The sequence below is a fragment of the Astyanax mexicanus genome, chromosome 22, assembly GCF_023375975.1.
Source record: "Astyanax mexicanus isolate ESR-SI-001 chromosome 22, AstMex3_surface, whole genome shotgun sequence".
Taxonomy (NCBI): domain Eukaryota; kingdom Metazoa; phylum Chordata; class Actinopteri; order Characiformes; family Acestrorhamphidae; genus Astyanax; species Astyanax mexicanus.
The window spans coordinates 8,353,576-8,372,819 of NC_064429.1; the positions used below are offsets into that span (position 1 = coordinate 8,353,576).

The 19,244-nt window shown below is 36.5% G+C and overlaps 1 protein-coding gene across 1 annotated transcript in view; it reads left to right on the forward strand.

Annotated features, from left to right (window-relative positions):
* Positions 1-5,972, forward strand: part of cemip2 (cell migration inducing hyaluronidase 2) — a 71,926-nt gene extending 65,954 nt beyond the window's left edge. The window contains exons 23-25 of the mRNA XM_049470205.1: positions 189-334; positions 2,371-2,477; positions 4,578-5,972. Coding sequence (XP_049326162.1) covers positions 189-334; positions 2,371-2,477; positions 4,578-4,774 — 450 coding nt within the window. The 3' untranslated portion in view covers positions 4,775-5,972. The remainder of the gene's footprint in view (positions 1-188; positions 335-2,370; positions 2,478-4,577) is intronic.
* The last annotated feature ends 13,272 nt before the right edge of the window (positions 5,973-19,244 follow it).

Genomic DNA, 19,244 nt, shown 5'->3' on the forward strand with positions numbered 1-19,244 from the left:
TTTGGGATATCACTGTTATAATTAATTTACCACAGCTTGAAGGTGCTGGAAAAGTGCTTGAATTTGACCTTGTAAAAGGTGTATGAACCCTGTCTTTAACTACTATAAGCTCTGTAATCTCCCGTTATCCTGCACTGAACATGCGCTCAATATTTAATAACCCCTCACTGAAATCCTCTCTGCTGCAGGTCAACAACCAGCGCTATGACCTCGCCAAGACCGGCTTCTTCACCGTGTCTGTAGACGCCTGCACTGGAAAAGTCAACAAGTATTCATTCTTCCCCAAACTGGACTCGAAAATGGAGCAGCATTTCAAATCCGGAATCCCAGTGCGGTAAGAGGAAAGGGGAGGATGTAGAGGATGAGTAGTGAGTTATAGGGGATGTGTAAAGAGCTGGTAGAAAACTGATAAACTATGCCCCACCCACGTAATTAAATTAAATTAATTGTTCAGCATTGCTCAGTGTTTACTACCCCTTTCACAAAATTCGTTATTAAACTAGCACTATTAAGGTACATACCGTTGAATCTATGACTAGAATTGCACTACTGAGGTAAATGTGTGAATAAAAGTGGCAACTGGTCATGTAAATGTATGATTACATTCACTGCTTAAGTAAATTCATTATTAGAATAGCACCACTGAGGTAAATTTGATTGGAGTAGCACTGCTCAAGTAAATTCATTATTAGAATAGCACCACTGAGGTCAATTTGAATAGAGTAGCACTGCTTCAGTAAATTCATTATTAAAATAGCACCACTGAGGTAAATTTGATTGGAGTAGCACTGCTCAAGTAAATTCATTATTAGAATAACACCACTGAGGTAAATTTGAATAGAGTAGCACTGCTTCAGTAAATTCATTATTAAAATAGCACCACTGAGGTAAATTTGATTAGAGTAGCACTGCTTAAGTAAATTCATTATTAGAATAGCACCACTGAGGTAAATTTGATTAGAGTAGCACTGCTTAAGTAAATTCATTATTAGAATAGCACCACTGAGGTAAATTTGAATAGAGTAGCACTGCTTCAGTAAATTCATTATTAAAATAGCACCACTGAGGTCAATTTGATTAGAATAGAACTGCTAAAGTAAACAAATTATTAGAATAGCACCACTGAGGTAAATTTGATTAGAGTAGCACTGCTCAAGTAAATTCATTATTAGAAAGGCACCACGAGGTAAATTTGATTAGAATAGAACTGCAAAGTAAATTCAGTGTTAGATTAGCACCAATGAGTTAAATTTGCTTATAGTAGCACTGCTCAAGTACATTCATTATTAGAATAGCACCACTGAGGTAAATTAGATTAGAGTAGCACTGCTAAAGTAAATTCATTTTTGGATTAGCTCCACTGAGGTAAATTCAATTAGAGTACCACCGTTTAAGTAAATTCATTATTAGAATAGCACCACTGAGGTAAATTTGATTAGAATTGAACTGTTTAAGTAAATTCATGATAAAAATATCACTGATTAAACTACATTTATGACTAGATTTCCACTACTGAGCTACATGTATTTTGCTTTGTTGGTTTGTCTGTTGAGATATTAAAAAGGTTTATTTTAAACCACTTAAAACTGCTCTTTCAGAATATGATTTAAAACTCTGATCATTGGCTCCACCTGCTGGTCAAACTGATGAACAAACATTAGGAATTTCAGATTCACACTCATGTATTTTAATAATATATATTTTTTAAGGATGTGTGCTTGAATAGGAGTCTATAGTGATTAGTCCCAATAAACACTAATGTTCACTAGAATATAAAATATTAGCTGCAAAATTACCAGTCAAAAGTTTGGACACACCTCTTCTCATTCATCAATGCCTTTTCTTTCCCTTATGATTTTTTATATTGTAATTTTAATATTGAGTCTAAGTAGCACATAAGTAGTCCTCATCTTTTCAGGACTTCCAATGTACATTTTTAAATATTTGCAAGAACAGATCACCAAACCAGTTGCCTTTTTTAAGCATGGGGGGGAGACAACTTTTTGTATCCTTCCCCTGAACAACTATGTTGAACAATCTTTGTTTTAGATCTTTTGAGAGTTTTTTTGATGAGCCCATGATGCCACTCTTCAGAGGAGATTCAAATAGTAGAACAACTTGCAATTGTCCACCTTAAATACCTTTTCTCATGATTGGATACACCTGGCTATGAAGTTCAAAGCTCAATGAGGTTACCAAACCAATTTTGTGCTTCAGTAAGTCAGTAAAAGTAGTTAGGAGTATTCAAATCAATAAAATGATAAGGGTGCCCATACTTTTGCACCGGTCAAATTCTGGTGATTTTCTGTTGTGCCCAAACTTTTTCATATGACTGTAGATTAGTGTAAATGTGCTGTGTTTTTTGTCCAGGTCTATTGTTCTGCTGGCTTCACGAGGTCAGCCTGCTGGAATTGCCGGTGTCGCACAATATCTGGTTCCACTGGGAGCAGCCAAGGTGGCAGATCTTCAGGGAAGAGGTTAGTCTGGTTCACTTACTGATTATTTTATCTTCTTCTTAACTTAAACTTAGAGCAAATTACGGATGCTCTGACAACTGATGGTCAGTCAGGTCAAGTTAAGTAGTTTTCTTGTCAATACTGCACATGTACAGGACATACAGGGGATTAAAATTATGTTACTCTCCTTCCCAAAGTTACAAATACAACAAGATACAAATAAAAAATATAAAAGATTGAGAGACACTAAATGAACAATACAACAAGAGGGAATCACAGTTCTATTGTAGACAGAACCCATATAGTCAGTAGTGGAAATATAGAGGTATAAAAGCTTAAAGCTCACCTTCCGCGAAAATCCGATTTTTCTTGTTTTTTGTGGAATACAGTAGGTCTCTCCGAGTTGAATGTGTACACCTGCACATTAAACTGTTTTGCAGCCCCCATTGTCTGCAGGAGCTAAGCAAAGAAATCCCCCCTCCCCCCCTCCGAAAAACGGGTGAATTTTGAATTATCTTTCTGCCTACGTAGGCAGAAACTCACAGACCAGCCCACCTTGGCTCGAGAAACTCCCAGAGGCGGAGCTGAAGCGACGCAACATCACCGCTCATCAGTTAGGAGGTGGGAGGCAGTGAGCGGCAGAGCGGTGGAGGGGCGTCGCAGTGCTCCTAGCCAATCAGAGGAGAGATATTTGCATGCTGTTTGCATGTATGAATATTCATGAGCAAAGCTGGAATCCGGTCATTTTGGACACACCCCTAAAACAGTCCATTAAAAAAGAGCTATACAGAGACACCTGAGCACTTTTTTTTTTACAAAAACGGCTCACATGTCATTCATTCATAGTAGAGACCACAACTAGACATTTTAAAATGAAAGAAAAAACGACGGAAGGTGACCTTTAAGACTTTTCACTAAAAGTGAACGAGTGCATGCAGTTCTTTAAATGTCAATGTTGTAAGTTTAGAAATTTATACATTAATATTTTGACTTTGACTTGAGTAGCACCACTGAGGTACATTCATTATTAAACTAGCACTATTAAGGTACTTGTATGATTAGAATAGCAGTACTGAGGTAAATGTGTGACTTGAGCACCACTGCTTAATTTACCTCTGGTAAATTAATGATTAGGATAGCACCACTGAGGTAAATTTGATTAGAGTAGCACTGCTGATGTAAATCCATAATTCTAAATAGCACTGGTGAAGTGAAATGTATGACTAGAGTTTTACTACATTGACTGAGGTAAATGTAGTGTGCTACGCTGGTTTGTCTGCTGGGATACTAAAAGGTTTAACTGTGCAATAAATACAGCTGTGGAAAAAAAAAATAAAAGACCACTTAATGATTGTTTTTCCTTGATTTTACCAAAATTAAAAACCTCTGGAATTTAATCAAGAGGAAGATGGATGATCACAAGCCATCAAACCACCAAACTGAACTGCTTAAAGTTTTTGCACTGGGAGTAAAGCAGCATAAAGTTATCCAAAAGCAGTGTGTAAGACTGGTGAAGGAGAACATGATGCCAAGATGCATGAAAACGTTGATTATAAACTTAGGTTATAGCACTAAATATTGATTTCTGAACTCTTAAAACTTTATGAATATGAACTTGTTTTCTTTGCATTATTTGAGGTCTGAAAGCTCTGCATCTTTTTTGTTATTTCAGACATTTCTCATTTTCTGCAAATAAATGCTCTAAATGAAAATATTTTTATTTGGAATTTGGGAGAAATGTTGTTTGTAGTTTATAGAATAAAACAGCAATGTTCATTTTACTCAAACATGAACCTTTAAATAGCAAAATCAGGGAAACGGAAGGGGTTTCTTCCTTTTTTCCAGAGCTGTATTTTTTTTATTGTAGTTTTATAATTTTTTATCTTCGAATGGTGAAATTAAAATGAAAAAAATTAAAAACAGTGTCCTGTGGGCAGTGTCTGTTGGACAGCTTCCTGTGAGCACTAATGAAGGACCAGTGGTCCTGTGGGTCCTGAGCATTAAAAATAGGCAAAAAAAGAAAGTACAAAATGCTTCTGTAGGATCAGTGGAGATGATAAGATGCATAATAATTCTCATATTCCTGAGTTAATTTCCTCTCTCTGTTTTCTTGATCTCTAGCAAGTCTGGCGTTCTTCGGCTTCCAGGGCTCCTCCCCGCTCCAGCCCTGGGTGTCTCTGGTGCTCAGCCGTGGGGAGGAGGCGGTGGGGATGCAGGAGAGGTACATCCCCCTCTCCCTGGTGGAGTATGCCTGCCCTCCACCCTCAGAGCCTCCAGCACGGAAAGATCTGGAGCTGCTGAGGAAAGCCCTGAGCTGAGGAACTGAACCTGTCCTGAATGTGAACAAGCAGAGACCTGTAGAAGCCCATTCCCCCACCTAACACATACTAATAATCCAGCACTTTCCTCTTATTATTATTAAATACATTTCTATCTCAATATTTTGAGATAGTAAGTCGTCATTTTGAGATAATCATTATTTTAACATACTATCTCAATATTTTGAGATACTATCTTAATATTTTGAGATAGTAAATCATTTATTTCAGATAGTAAGTTGTCATTTTGAGATACTAAGTTATTATTTTGAGATAGCATTATTTTAAAATACTTTATCAATATTTTGAGATAGTAAGTCGTCTCTTTGAGATACTAAGTCATTATTTTGAGATATATCATTATTTTAAAATATTATCTCAATATTTTGAGATACTATCTCAATAATTTGAGATACTTAGAAATTTTTTGAGATACTATCTGAATATTTTGAGATAGTGTCTCATTATTTTGAGATACTGTCTTAATATTTTAAGATAGTAAGTCATTATTTTGAGACACTAGTAGACTGTACAGAGACAAAAGCAGGTGAGACAAAGACGCAAAAAGTTTTTTTTTCTCAAAAGCAAACGCACTTGCTATCTCAAAATAATGACTTAATATTTCAAAATAATGACTTAGTATCTCAATATAATGACTTACTATCTCAAAATAATGACCTTGTATATCAGAATATTGAGATAGCAGTTTACTTAATAATAATTAAAAAATGTGCTGGATTATTTTTTATTTGTTTAGGTGGCGGGACTGGGCTTCCATAGACACCAGACTGAATGTGAATTTATGAACTTAATTTATTTATACCAAAAAAAGAGAAGAGATACGTTGAGGGGTGGGGTATTTTATACAGTGTGCAGGTGTGTGTGTGTGTGTGTGTGTGTGTGTGTGTTAGAGAGTAAGAGGGAGAGAGCGATAGAGCAAGAGCGAGAGAGAGTGTGTATGTTTTGTCTCTCTGTTGTTTGTGTTTTGTCTGTAAAGTCACGGCACCGTGTGCTGCACTTTTTTAAGAACTGAACAGTGAACAGGAACGATCTGAGCAAGTGGAGGAATTGAACTGTATTTAAGGGATCATTAATAGAATAATTTGCCCCAAAAAAATTGAATTTACACAATTTTCCAGTTAACCCTTTCATTTTTTTAAAGTGTTTTTTCTTTGTTTTTGTGTATTCTTGCACTTAACACGGATTGAGACCTATTTTCCATCAAAATAAGCATTTATCAGCCAATCAAAAAGCAGGTTAGGCCTGCCCACTGCACTGAAATAAAAAAATATATAATAATAAAGTAATATAAAGCATGGCAGCATCCCAGCTAATGAATCAGATTAAATCAGATTAAACCCTTCTTTTTTTTCAAGTAATGAGTTTATTTTCTGCTTAATAGCAGATAGAACATCATTAAGGTCTGAAAAGGTTTAAGGTCATTTTTTTTTACACTGACTCTGACAAACCTCACCCAAACGTTTTACATTTTTCATAGCTTTTCCCAAAAATCGTCAGTGTGCCTTTTAATCTGGTTCTCCATATGTATGAATTTTACCAGTCTGGTATTAATGCGCAGTAAAGCCACTTCAATGAAGTACAGAGTTATAAGGGTGAGTTTTTAGTAAAGTTTCTCCAGCACTAAGGCTGGGTGCAGCAGCATTAGCATTAGCCGCTAAACACAGCGCTAGCTCTTTTGCTGTTCAGAGGTGAGTATATTTCTACTGTAGTCGGCATGTTTATCATGTTAAAACAAGCTTTAGTAGAAGTTTCTCCAGCACTAAGGCTGGGTGCAGCAGCATTAGCAGCGAATGCTAATGCTGCTGCACCCAGCCTTAGTGCTGGAGAAACTTCTCTGAAAAAGCTGGATATAATATTATTCATATATTATGAAACTATTGTCATGGATAAAATGATCATCCACAGAAACGAAAGCTAAATAAGCTTTGTAGTTTCAGCTTTAGACTTTAGTTTAGACTTAAACTTGACTATATTGGGACTTTATTTGTTTTATTACACTTGTTATCAGGGAAAATTGTGTAAATTTGACTTTTTCTTTCTTTTCTTTTTTTGTTTTTTATGTTTTTCGCCAGGTTATTTTTTTTCTTCGAAGCTGACCCAAAGATGCTAGTGCTAATGCTGGCCAGACTGTCTGAAGCCATGACTGAACTTAATACCTCAATGGCTTTCAAGTATTAAGGGTTAATGAGTCTCTTTTCCTGTATTTTCCTGTTTTATCTTGCTCAGTGTGCCATCACATGGCAGAGATCTAGCAATAATTTCATCCATCAAACCAGTGCTGCTCACACCTATTTACACTCACCTAGTGTTACGTTACGTAAGTTTTATAATGTTTAGTTTGTGATTCACTCAGCTGCATTATCTTTCTATAGGGGAGAGTGAGGCACAACCTGGCATAAGGTACCATTTTAAACAACTCTCAGTATGTTTATGGTTTATATCTCATGATCTTATAGTTTCCATCCTCTGAGAATTTTCACAGCAGTTGCACAAACATATACTCCGAGATGTCCAGACGCACATCTCTGAGTTTTGTCTCCTCGCGTTTAATAAAATGGCTATTTCCCCGAACGGAATTACACTTTGGGCGCGCATTTCCACGGAGATCCATGTAAAAACACGACAGCGAGTGGAAATGGAGGAGCTACTGAACGCCACGATGTCATGTGACAGAGAAGTGTGATCTATTCTAAGTGTTTTTAAGCGGGGAAAACACTGCACTGATCATGTCATCTGCTGGTGTTGATCCACTGTGTTTTATTATCAAGTCTAAAGTCAGTGCAGTTTTGTTTTCCCACAAAATCTTACAGCACTTCATATCTTACAGCTTCCCTCTGCTACTGACAACTTTTATAGAGATGTGAATTTCATTTTCCAGCAGGACTTGGCACACTGCCCACACTGCCAGAAGTACCAATTGGTCTTATACAATATAATATAATAACCCACTTGTGTTAGGCAGGCTGCACATTTTCCACAAGAGGGCACTATTAGTGCTTAAGTCTTATTGGATGCTTCACATCAATAACACTGTGTGTAACCCTTGTTGGTTCAGCATCAATCATGCTGCATCAGCAGCCGGAGTCTGAGAGAGTAGAGTAGGTCATGCTCATTCTGGGTGTGTAGATGACGCTTTCTCCCCACTTCACTCAAAGTGTGATGTTGATTAGCACAGAGGTGGAGTCTGGCATCACATGATTCGGAGGAGGCGTGTGCTAGTCTTTAAGTATCTGGTGTTGGGAGCATTACTAGTGATAGGAGGGGTTCTGGTGGGTGGGTTGGATATAAATGTATTTTTTTTTAAGTAAATGGAGTAAAACTTAAGCATTTTTAACATTTATTTGATAAATTTGTTAAACTGCATTTACGCACTTGGGATTTCTTGGAGTATAATATTTCAAATATCCTATAAATACTTTAAAATAATGAATGAAAAGCTGAAATGCCTCAGGCTGTGCTTCACTCTCCCACACCACAGGTCATATTACAGTGCAGATCTCATTGTGGCTGTTTTATAAAGCAGGTTTTTGATTAAAATGCCGCTTGATACCTGAATTCAGGAGCATTGAAGCCTCTGGCACTGTGTATATGGATCATGTACATCAGTGCAGTCATGCCAAAGGTAAAGATAACACATCATCACATTTCAGGATGATGTTTTTTTTTGGCAACTAAAACAGCATAAAAAAGAGTATTTTTTTGAGGATTTTTATGCATTATCTCTAAGGGCTTGATATTGGTAAATGTCCTGTTTGTTAACCACTGTATTGTAATTAAGAGATTTATATAGATGCTGATAGTGAAGTGAAGTGAAAGATTGTGTTGCTGTATGGGTGGGGTGATGATGTGAGATGTAAAGGGCTTGTTTTCAGTGTACAAGTGCCTTCTTCTGCTTTTGTATGGATTTTTTATATTTGTTCAATTACTAATTTTCTGTTTTTTTTTTCCTGCCGTAAAGCTGTTTTTTTTCTGCAGATGTTTGATAAAATAATATTCTTTGTGATAAAGTTGTGTCCTTCTTGTGCTGTTTGTGTGGCTTGTTTTGTTGCAACAGTTTATGCAAAGTAGGGCTGCAATGATTAGTCAGCATAATCAACAATGTTGACAAAAAAAAATAGTCGATACAGAATTTCATTGTCTGCTTGTTGTTAAGGAGTAAGGAAGTGGACTAAACTGCACACACTGATATTTATCTTCTTGCACAGTTGTGCATCGGGGCCTCCCACTCTTTTTTTCTGTCGTTGTTAGAGCCAGTTTGTGTCACTCTTCTAAGGTAGTAGTTAAAACCATGGTAAGATAGGTAAGCTTTAGATACTAAACGAACCTAGAATGTTGTGCTTTCTTTTATGCTTAATTATTAGTATAATGTTTTTCAGCGATGCTTCACAATTGAGCAAGGGTGTCCTAATAATAACCAGTTAACCCAATAACATCCTTAACTTGCATTTGCAGCCATACCATGGAGATTTATGCAGAGGACAGAGAATTACTCATAATATGACTATATGCAAAATAAGCTGCTATCCAAAAATAGGCTTTAATAACAAACATCTGACACACTTAATTTAATTGTGAAATGTACAATATTGATGTTGGGAAACAAGGGAGATGTATTGAGCTTTCTCACACACACACACACACACACACACACACACACACACACACACACACACACACACACACTCAAGCTCTCCACTACTCCAAAAATGTTAACACACCAGATAAGGGACAAGACAACAGCGTCCTATATCATAACTACATCTCTGCTGTTTGTATCAAACCAAACCGTGTGAAAATGGTTTTATGGGTATAAAATGATGGAGTTGTGATTACTATAGATGTATTAAACACTTTAATCAGTGTAAATTAATGCACTGGGGAGCGCTGGACAGGAGAGCTTGCTTTACCGTGCAGTAACCTCTAGTAAAGTATCCCACAGCGCCACCTGCTGTTCTGGGGCGATGCATTTGTACGAGGGTTGGGTGAATTCGTGAGAAAATCTCAACACCAGTTTGCGACTCTGCTAAAAGTGTGCCAAAAGTCACATGATTTACAAATGTCACTGTGCGTGTTCCTGAATCATGTCATGGTGTTTGAAAATCATGTTTTATTTGTTTTATATTTTATATACGTGTTATATTTGTTTGTTAAGAGCAATGTATTACAAAACAGCTGTGTATTTATTTGAAGTTTACAACCATCACGTTTAGTATTTGTAAAATTTGTTGTGTTTGTTTGCAAGTAGTATCATATTTACAGAATATGTTTTCTTTATTTGCGTAGTTTCGGCACTCATTTAGCTCCATAGATTCAGAGCTGATGGATGAAGAGCCTCGCTGTTTTCTATGCTCCACTACACCTGGTGCAGCCTGCCCGCGTGCTCCCGGCCTGTTCTCGCGCTGTTTAAGCAGGGAAAATGCCAAACAGGGGGGTTCCCATCACCATCTGGATGTGAGAGAGTCTGCAGGAGACCCACAATGCCACTGGGCAGCAGCTGTTACAGTGCAGACCTGAGCACGAGCCACCACCAGGGGGCAGGGGTGTGTTTAACATTTTTTTTTTCTTATCTTTTTTTCCTTTTTTTTTTTTTTAAAGTCGGTAAGGTATCTCTCTCTCTCTCTCTCTCTCTCTCTCTCTCTCTCTCTCTCTATACATATTTATACAAAATGCATAACCCATTAGAGCCATGTGTAGAATTAAGAGAGCACTTCAGTTTCTGAATCAGTTTCTCTGATTTTGCTATTTATAGGTTTATATTTGAGTAAAATGAACATTGTTGTTTTATTCTATAAACTACAGACAACATTTCTCCCAAATTCCTAATAAAACTATTGTCAGAGTTCAATACTAAGTATATCAATATTTGGTGGAATAACCCTGGTGGTTTTTAATCACAGTAGTTTTCATGCATCTTTGCATCATGTTCTCCTCCACCAGTCTTACACACTGCTTTTGGATAACTGCTGCTTTACTCCTGGTGCAAAAATTCAAGCAGTTCAGCTTAGTTTGATGGTTTGTGATCATCCATCTTCCTCTTGATTATATATGATTACAGTACAATCAAAGAAACTCATCATTTTTTAAGTGCTCTCTTATTTTTTTTTTACTTCTTATTACCTCTTATTTTTACTTACCATGCTTTTAACTACTCCCTTCGAAGAGTGACACAACCTGGCTCTAACAAGGACAGAAAAAGGAGTGGGAGGCCCCGGTGCACAACTGTGCAAGAGGATAAATATCTTACAGTGTGCGATGTAGTCCATACCCTTACTCCTTAACAACAAGCAGACAATGAAATTCTTTTGAACTCGTTCACGCACAACACTGGTACATGCCCAGCTAAAACACGCCTGTAATTCTGCCCAAACGACCCCCCATATCAGCTGACAGCAGGGCGCGTGGGGTTTGATCTATTAAGTCCGGTATGAATTCTGACAGGAGCTCAGTTACGCCTCTGTCAGAACTCGTCACTCTCAGCCTGAGCGAGGAAAATACTCACCATGTCCACATGTGCAGAATTCACGAATAACATTCCTGAACTCACTGACTGAACCAGCAACACGGTGACCTGCTAACACCTTTACCACACCTTTACCACACCTTTACCACACCTTTACCATACCTCCCAGTGAAGAACTTCTAAACTCTACTGGTTTGATTGCAAGAAGTCAATAATAAGTACAATAATCAGCTTAAGGATGCATGCATGACAGGAAATGAAAATAAATGCATGAAAGTATGATGAATAGTCATAATATAAAAAAAAAAAATCTTGCTTTTTATGTCTCTGTGTCAGCAATGGGGTCTTTCTGGATCTCCTGCTATAGCATTTCAATTGAATTTCATTTTACACAGCTCATATCAATATCATAATTATGTTAAAAATGTAATTGTGATATACATTTATCGTGATAGTCCATATCATCTATATCGTCCAGCCCTTTACTTTTGTGAGCAAGATGAAAATCTAAAAATAACTTTTTTTTTTCTGACAGTTAAAAATAGAATCTTCTGAAGGAAAGATTTAAGGTCAAATGAGACAAAAAAATAAATAAATAAAAGAACTCTATATTAACTGTTAAGCATGGTGGTGGTTGCATGATGCTCTGGGGCTGCTTTACTGCCAATATGACAAAATACATTTCAAACTTTAAGGATGTGCCTACAGTACTTTTAGTTATGGCACATATTTGTAGTCAATTCTAGATCTGGGTAATATATTGATATTTTATCATATCGTGATCAATTTTCATATCGTATCGGCATAAGATTTAATAAGATAAAACAGTAAATTTCATTACAGACTGTAAAAAACTTCTGCATGTGCCTTCATGCAAAAATATTGCAATAAATACTGTGTATTGTGAAGAAGAATTAAAAAAAAAAAATAAACACAATATATATACATATATATTACCATTTTGCCCAGCTCTGCCAGTGTATAGTGTATAGCCCTAGTATATTTCTCTACTCTTATTAGCAAAAAATGTATCTGAAAAGTACCTTTTTTTTGTTATGACAGTGAAAAAAGAATCTCTTGTAAGAAAGATTTAAAGTCAAATGAGACAAAATAAAATGAAAAAGAAAACTGTATTAACTGTTAAGCATGGTGGTGGTAGCATCACCCCTGGAGTAGCCATTTAAATAGGGAACTGGTGATATATGAAAGAGCCTTCATCATACTTCATCATGTACTGAATAAAGGTCATCAAATGCACTACAGCCATAACCAGAGGTGGAAAAAGTACTGAAAAATTGTAATTAAGTAAAAGTACCTTTACTTTGTTAAAATTCTACTCAAGTAAAAGTAAAAATACCCATCTAAAAATCTACTCGAGTAAAAGTAAAAAAGTACTCAATTTAAAATGTACTTTGAGTAAAAGTTACATAGTTATTTTTAATTATTTGATGTAAAAAGTACAACACATCATAAATTAAATAGTTTTCAGATCACCCCATAAAACATTTTCAAGAACAAGTGGTATAGATTTCTATCATCCATTTTTTTTTCTTTGCTGTTAAAAAAGTTATGGTCATATAGGTGAATAAAAACTGTATTTTTTTTACAGTTTTACAGTTCATTATTATTTTTAACTTGTCATTGCTGTGCTTTAACTGCTATTTACATGTTTTTTAACATTTAAGCAGATTGTTTAGTGATAAAAATACTTACCACCACATGCTTTCGTGGGTTTGATGTGCAAGTTTTGAAAGCTGACAGCTCATCAGTGCACCGGTGCATCCGTTCCAATATTTTTTTTTAATTCAGACAATTGTTTTTTTTCCCTCAGCATTTCATTTGTTACTCAGTAACAAAGTTTTCCAATATAGAAAAGTAAAATTACCTATTTTAAAAATTACAAATTACTCATAGATCTATTCAATTACAGTAACTTGAGTAAATGTAATTCATTACTTTCCACCTCTGGCCATAACTCATTACTTCACCCCCATGCTACATGTTTAAAAACATTTATCCAAATATTAACTCTATTAATGTTCTGTATATTCTTGACCCTGTGCTGATTTTAGAAACCTCCCCTTAACTTACACTTTATGCATCTTTGATCTATTAAAAAAAAACTAATTTTACAGCGCAGATAAAACCAGTAAAAAGCCCAACATTGCATGAAATGCATGCATAATGTAACCTTCCCATCACTCCCTGCATCCTGTCATTAAACTGACACCTTCTGTGTCCTTGAGGAACAAATATCAGGGGAGGACATGCAGTGGTCTCTTCACATTTCAAGGTGTCTTGTCATCATTCACACCATCACTCCCCAGTGAGCACCGACTGACATGGGCCGACCTGTCCTGTATTAAATTGGTCAATAGCATGACATCATGCTGTTTTGCATTTTAATTTTTATATGACTTTAAACGACATAAATAGTTACTGTATTTTTTGGGCTATAAGATGCACCAGATTATAATATATATTTTCAAACATAAGGCGCATCGGAATATAAGGCACATTATTTTTAAAGTGAAACAAGTGCTGGATGTTAATCTACACAGATTTTTCTCCTGAAAACTGATTATTTTGGTAAGTAAAGCACTTCTGTTTATTTACAGTAAGCTTAGATTTCCGGATTTCCACTAAGGCTAGCGATTCGTCTCATGTAGCTTCTCTTCACAGGCCAGTAATACTCACCTCTAAACAGCAAAAGAGCTAACTAGCGCTTAGCGTGTTTAATGGATAATGCTAATGCTGCTCCAGCAGTGCTAGCTGGGGTAAACATCAGGTTACAGGGCGATTTAACTCAACTTTGGATGGCAAAAGAGCTAACTAGCGTCATTGAGGAGTGAAAAAAGGTTCCATGACCAAGAGAGTTAAGGAGAATAAGTGCTGGAGAATAATGTAATAATGGTGGCCTCAAAAAAACTGACACTTTGGGCACCATTTGTCCATTTACACTTACTTGTTACCAGTGGTTTAAACTCTAAAGGCTGTGTGTTGAGTTATTTTGAGGGCACAGTAATACATTTACACTGTTATATAAGCTGTACAGTAAATACTTTATTGTTTTATTAAAGTGTCATATCTTCAGTGTTGTCCAAATTAATAGATATAATAAAATATTAACAAAAATATGAGGTGTGTTCTTACTTTTTGTGAAATATTTTAATCTATAATAAAAAAACAAATGGACTAAAATTACAGCTGTTTTTATTCATGAAGCATCCTCTAAAGACCCTGAAGGCCCTGAGGGTTCCTCACGGGTGTCCTGTAGCTTTATGAATGGCACCCTACGGTCCATTTTATTTAGTGTTTTTCTTTTATTTAAATGGGTGATTATATTGATGTGGCATAACAGATAAAGCCGTCAGTCAGTGGATGCTTTATGTAAATGTGGACCACAAGCTGTTTTGGCTCCTCTCTAAGAAAGAACTCTCTTTATTTCCCTCAGAAACATGTTTAGTAGATATGATAGAGAGCAGTCTACTTCATTCGCGAGCGCGAGGCTTTTTTGGGCTCTAATTAAGGCCTCAAATCCAACAGTACAAAGCTCCACTAGAAGCTATTAAAGTGGAGGCACGCAGTGTGTCTTTCACGGATTACAGACAAATTGACTTCATTGTCAAGCAATTGGTTTAAGTCAGGCTGCTGCATTTTAAACATGGCCGAGCGCTGTGGCTGCGTCTCAAACCTGTCCCACAGTCCTGTACTCACTGATTTACTCTCTGTGGAATAGAACAGAGTAACCCAATTAACCCCTGTGTGCTGTTCGGTTCTGTGGGACCCGTTTTCATTTTTCATCAAATGATACAAAAAAATATTTTTTCTAACTCAATCTCATTGGCATTGGCTCATTTTTTGTGAAAAACATATATCAACCCCCCCCCACACACACACATTTATATTACATCTGGACTACCCACCTCTGTGTGTAAGTAACTATGGGTTTAAATAGGACCTCCGGTGGATTTGGTGTTTTAAAGAGACTCTAAGACTTTAGGTCAGTATAGGCTGAACTGCACTTAGCAGGGTTATTACACTTAATATATGTTGTAAAGTAACATATGACATTGCAAAGACTGTTATTAATGTAAAAATGACAATTAAAACAATTAAAACAATTAAAACGTCTCTAACTGTTGTCCGTCTCACAGTCTTCCATTTCTGTTAGCCAATCAGAGGCGATATGTTTGCGTGGCGTGTATGAATATTCATGAGCAAGAGCTGAAATCTTTTTTTTTTTTTTTTTTTTACAAAAAATAGCTCACATGGCATCATTCATACTAGAGACCACAACTAGACATTTTAAAATGAATGAAAAAATGATGGAATGAGACCTTTAAGGATTATAGTTTCCGTGGTATCTCATAACATCTATCATCAGATATTAAAAAACATGCTAAGTTTAAACACTGGCAGTTCTTGTCAGTCAGTCAATCAATATTTTCGGTACCACTTTAAAATAAGACTACCTTTATTAAGGGTTTATAAATGGTTTACAATTAGTTTATTAATGGTTACTAATTAGGTTGTAAATGCCTTAAATATAATCAATAATCAGTTATAAGATATACGTAGAAAGGGCAACAATAAATACGGCTGTGGGTTCAAACAACAGGTCATTGTTGCCCTTTCTACATCTGTGTTATAACGTTACATCTGTGTTTATTAAGCATTTACAACCTAATAAGTAAGTGCTGGCCAAAAAATACTTACCAGATGGCCATCCATCTTCGGTGAGACTCCTTCAGATTGGATTGAGGTTTGCCAGCCTCTCGGTCAGCCCGCTCTCCTCTACAACATCTGGAGGACGTGACGTTCTCTCTCTGGAGGAGCCGTCCAGGTGTCTTGTCCCCTCCAGACTGCTGATACTCTTCTGGCTGGTCTTGCTTTGCATCCCCTGCAGGCCAAAGACACCCAAAACTGCCTGAACAGAAAATCTGACCACACTGATGCCAACGTTCTCACCTCCATCAGTACCTGGAGCTTAAAGTACCTCAAAGCTTAAAGGACAGCTCAGCTGAACTCACCAGTGACGATTGCTCTAAGACTTCAAAGGAAGCTCAACTTCCCCTAAAATGTAAAAAAATAAGTGATTAAATATATACTGTTGTGTGTACATGTCACTGATTAAATATGCGCTACACCGCGCTGAACTTAGTTCAGAATCAGCTTCTTATCACTGGTAAGTTTCACAGCGCTGCTTTAAACTGAGTTCAATAGCGGAGCAAAGCGTGCAGCGAAACGAGACGAGTCATTGGATAAATGCTGGGCTTTGTCCCGCCCATCGGACGCTCAGCGTCTCTGGGGGTCTATGGGGCAGTGGGCTGGCCTCGGCCGGCCCGGACGCTCAGCTTCTGCATGATGATTGGATGATCTGTCTGAGGCGGAGTGCCTTTTTGATTGACAGCGAAATGAGAGAATTAGTGATCTTTTAGTGTAAACATCTGTGCTGGAAGAATTTAATTTTCACTCTGTTCTTAGTTAAACCGGAGACTTTAATTATCCTCTAAGCGGCATTTTCTTTATTAAAAACGACTAGCGACAAATCCAGCTTCTATTACTGCTGTTTTTTTTAGCTGCTTGTGTTTCTATCACTCTTACTGACTTCTATCACTCTATCTGACTTCTATCACTCTTACTGACTTATATCACACTTTCTGACTACTATCACTCTTACTGACTTCTATCACTCTTTCTGACTTCAATCACTCTTACTGACTTCTATCACTCTTACTGACTTCTATCACTCTATCTGACTTCTATCACTCTTACTGACTTATATCACACTTTCTGACTTCAATCACTCTTTCTGACTTCTATCACTCTTACTGACTTCTATCACTCTTACTGACTTCTATCACTCTATCTGACTTCTATCACTCTTACTGACTTCTATCACTCTTTCTGACTTCAATCACTCTTTCTGACTTCTATCACTCTTACTGACTTCTATCACTCCTTCTGACTTCAATCACTCTTTCTGACTTCTATCACTCTTTCTGACTTCTACCACTCTTACTGACTTCTATCACTCTTTATGACTTCTATCACTCTTTCTGACTTCTACCACTCTTACTGACTTCTATCACTCTTTCTGACTTCTATCACTCTTACTGACTTATATCACTCTTTCTGATTTCTATCACACTTTCTGACTTCTATCACTCTTTCTGATTTCTATCACTCCTTCTGACTTCTATCACTCTTACTGACTTCTATCACTCTTTCTGACTTCTATCACACTTTCTGACTTTTACCACTCTTACTGACTTATATCACTCTTTCTGACTTCTATCACTCTTTCTGATTTCTATCACTCCTTCTGACTTCTATCACTCTTACTGACTTATATCACTCTTTCTGATTTCTATCACACTTTCTGACTTCTATCACTCTTTCTGATTTCTATCACTCCTTCTGACTTCTATCACTCTTACTGACTTCTATCACTCTTTCTGACTTCTATCACACTTTCTGACTTCTATCACTCTTTCTGACTTCTATCACTCTTTCTGATTTCTATCACTCCTTCTGACTTCTATCACTCTTACTGACTTCTATCACTCTTTCTGACTTCTATCACACTTTCTGACTTCTATCACTCTTTCTGACTTCTATCACTCTTTCTGACTTCAATCACACTTTCTGACTTCTATCACTCTTTCTGACTTCTATCACTCTTTCTGACTTCTATCACTCTTTCTGACTTCTATCACTCTTTCTGACTTCAATCACTCTTTCTGACTTCTATCACACTTTCTGACTTCTATCACTCTTTCTGACTTTTACCACTCTTACTGACTTATATCACTCTTTCTGACTTCTATCACTCTTTCTGATTTCTATCACTCCTTCTGACTTCTATCACTCTTACTGACTTATATCACTCTTTCTGATTTCTATCACACTTTCTGACTTCTATCACTCTTTCTGACTTTTACCACTCTTACTGACTTATATCACTCTTTCTGACTTCTATCACTCTTTCTGATTTCTATCACTCCTTCTGACTTCTATCACTCTTTCTGACTTATATCACTCTTTCTGATTTCTATCACTCCTTCTGACTTCTATCACTTTCTGACTTCTATCACACTTTCTGACTTATATCACTCTTTCTGATTTCTATCACTCTTTCTGACTTCTATCACTTTCTGACTTCTATCACACTTTCTGACTTATATCACTCTTTCTGATTTCTATCACTCTTTCTGACTTCTATCACTTTCTGACTTCTATCACACTTTCTGACTTCTATCACTCTTTCTGACTTCTATCACACTTTCTGACTTCTATCACTCTTTCTAATTTCTATCACTCTTTCTGACTTCTATCACTCTTTCTAATTTCTATCACTCTTTCTGACTTCTATCACTCTTTCTGACTTCTATCACTCTTTCTGATTTCTATCACTCCTTCTGATTTCTATCACACTTTCTGACTTCTATCACTCTTTCTAATTTCTATCACTCTTTCTGACTTCTATCACTCTTTCTAATTTCTATCACTCTTTCTGACTTCTATCACTCTTTCTGATTTCTATCACACTTTCTGACTTATATCACTCTTTCTGATTTCTATCACTCTTTCTGACTTCTATCACTTTCTGACTTCTATCACACTTTCTGACTTCTATCACCCCTTCTGACTTCTATCACACTTTCTGACTTCTATCACTCTTTCTAATTTCTATCACTCTTTCTAATTTCTATCACTCTTTCTGATTTCTATCACACTTTCTGACTTCTATCACTCTTTCTAATTTCTATCACTCTTTCTAATTTCTATCACTCTTTCTGATTTCTATCACACTTTCTGACTTCTATCACTCTTTCTAATTTCTATCACTCTTTCTGATTTCTATCACACTTTCTGACTTCTATCACTCTTTCTAATTTCTATCACTCTTTCTAATTTCTATCACTCTTTCTGATTTCTATCACACTTTCTGACTTCTATCACTCTTTCTGACTTCTATCACTC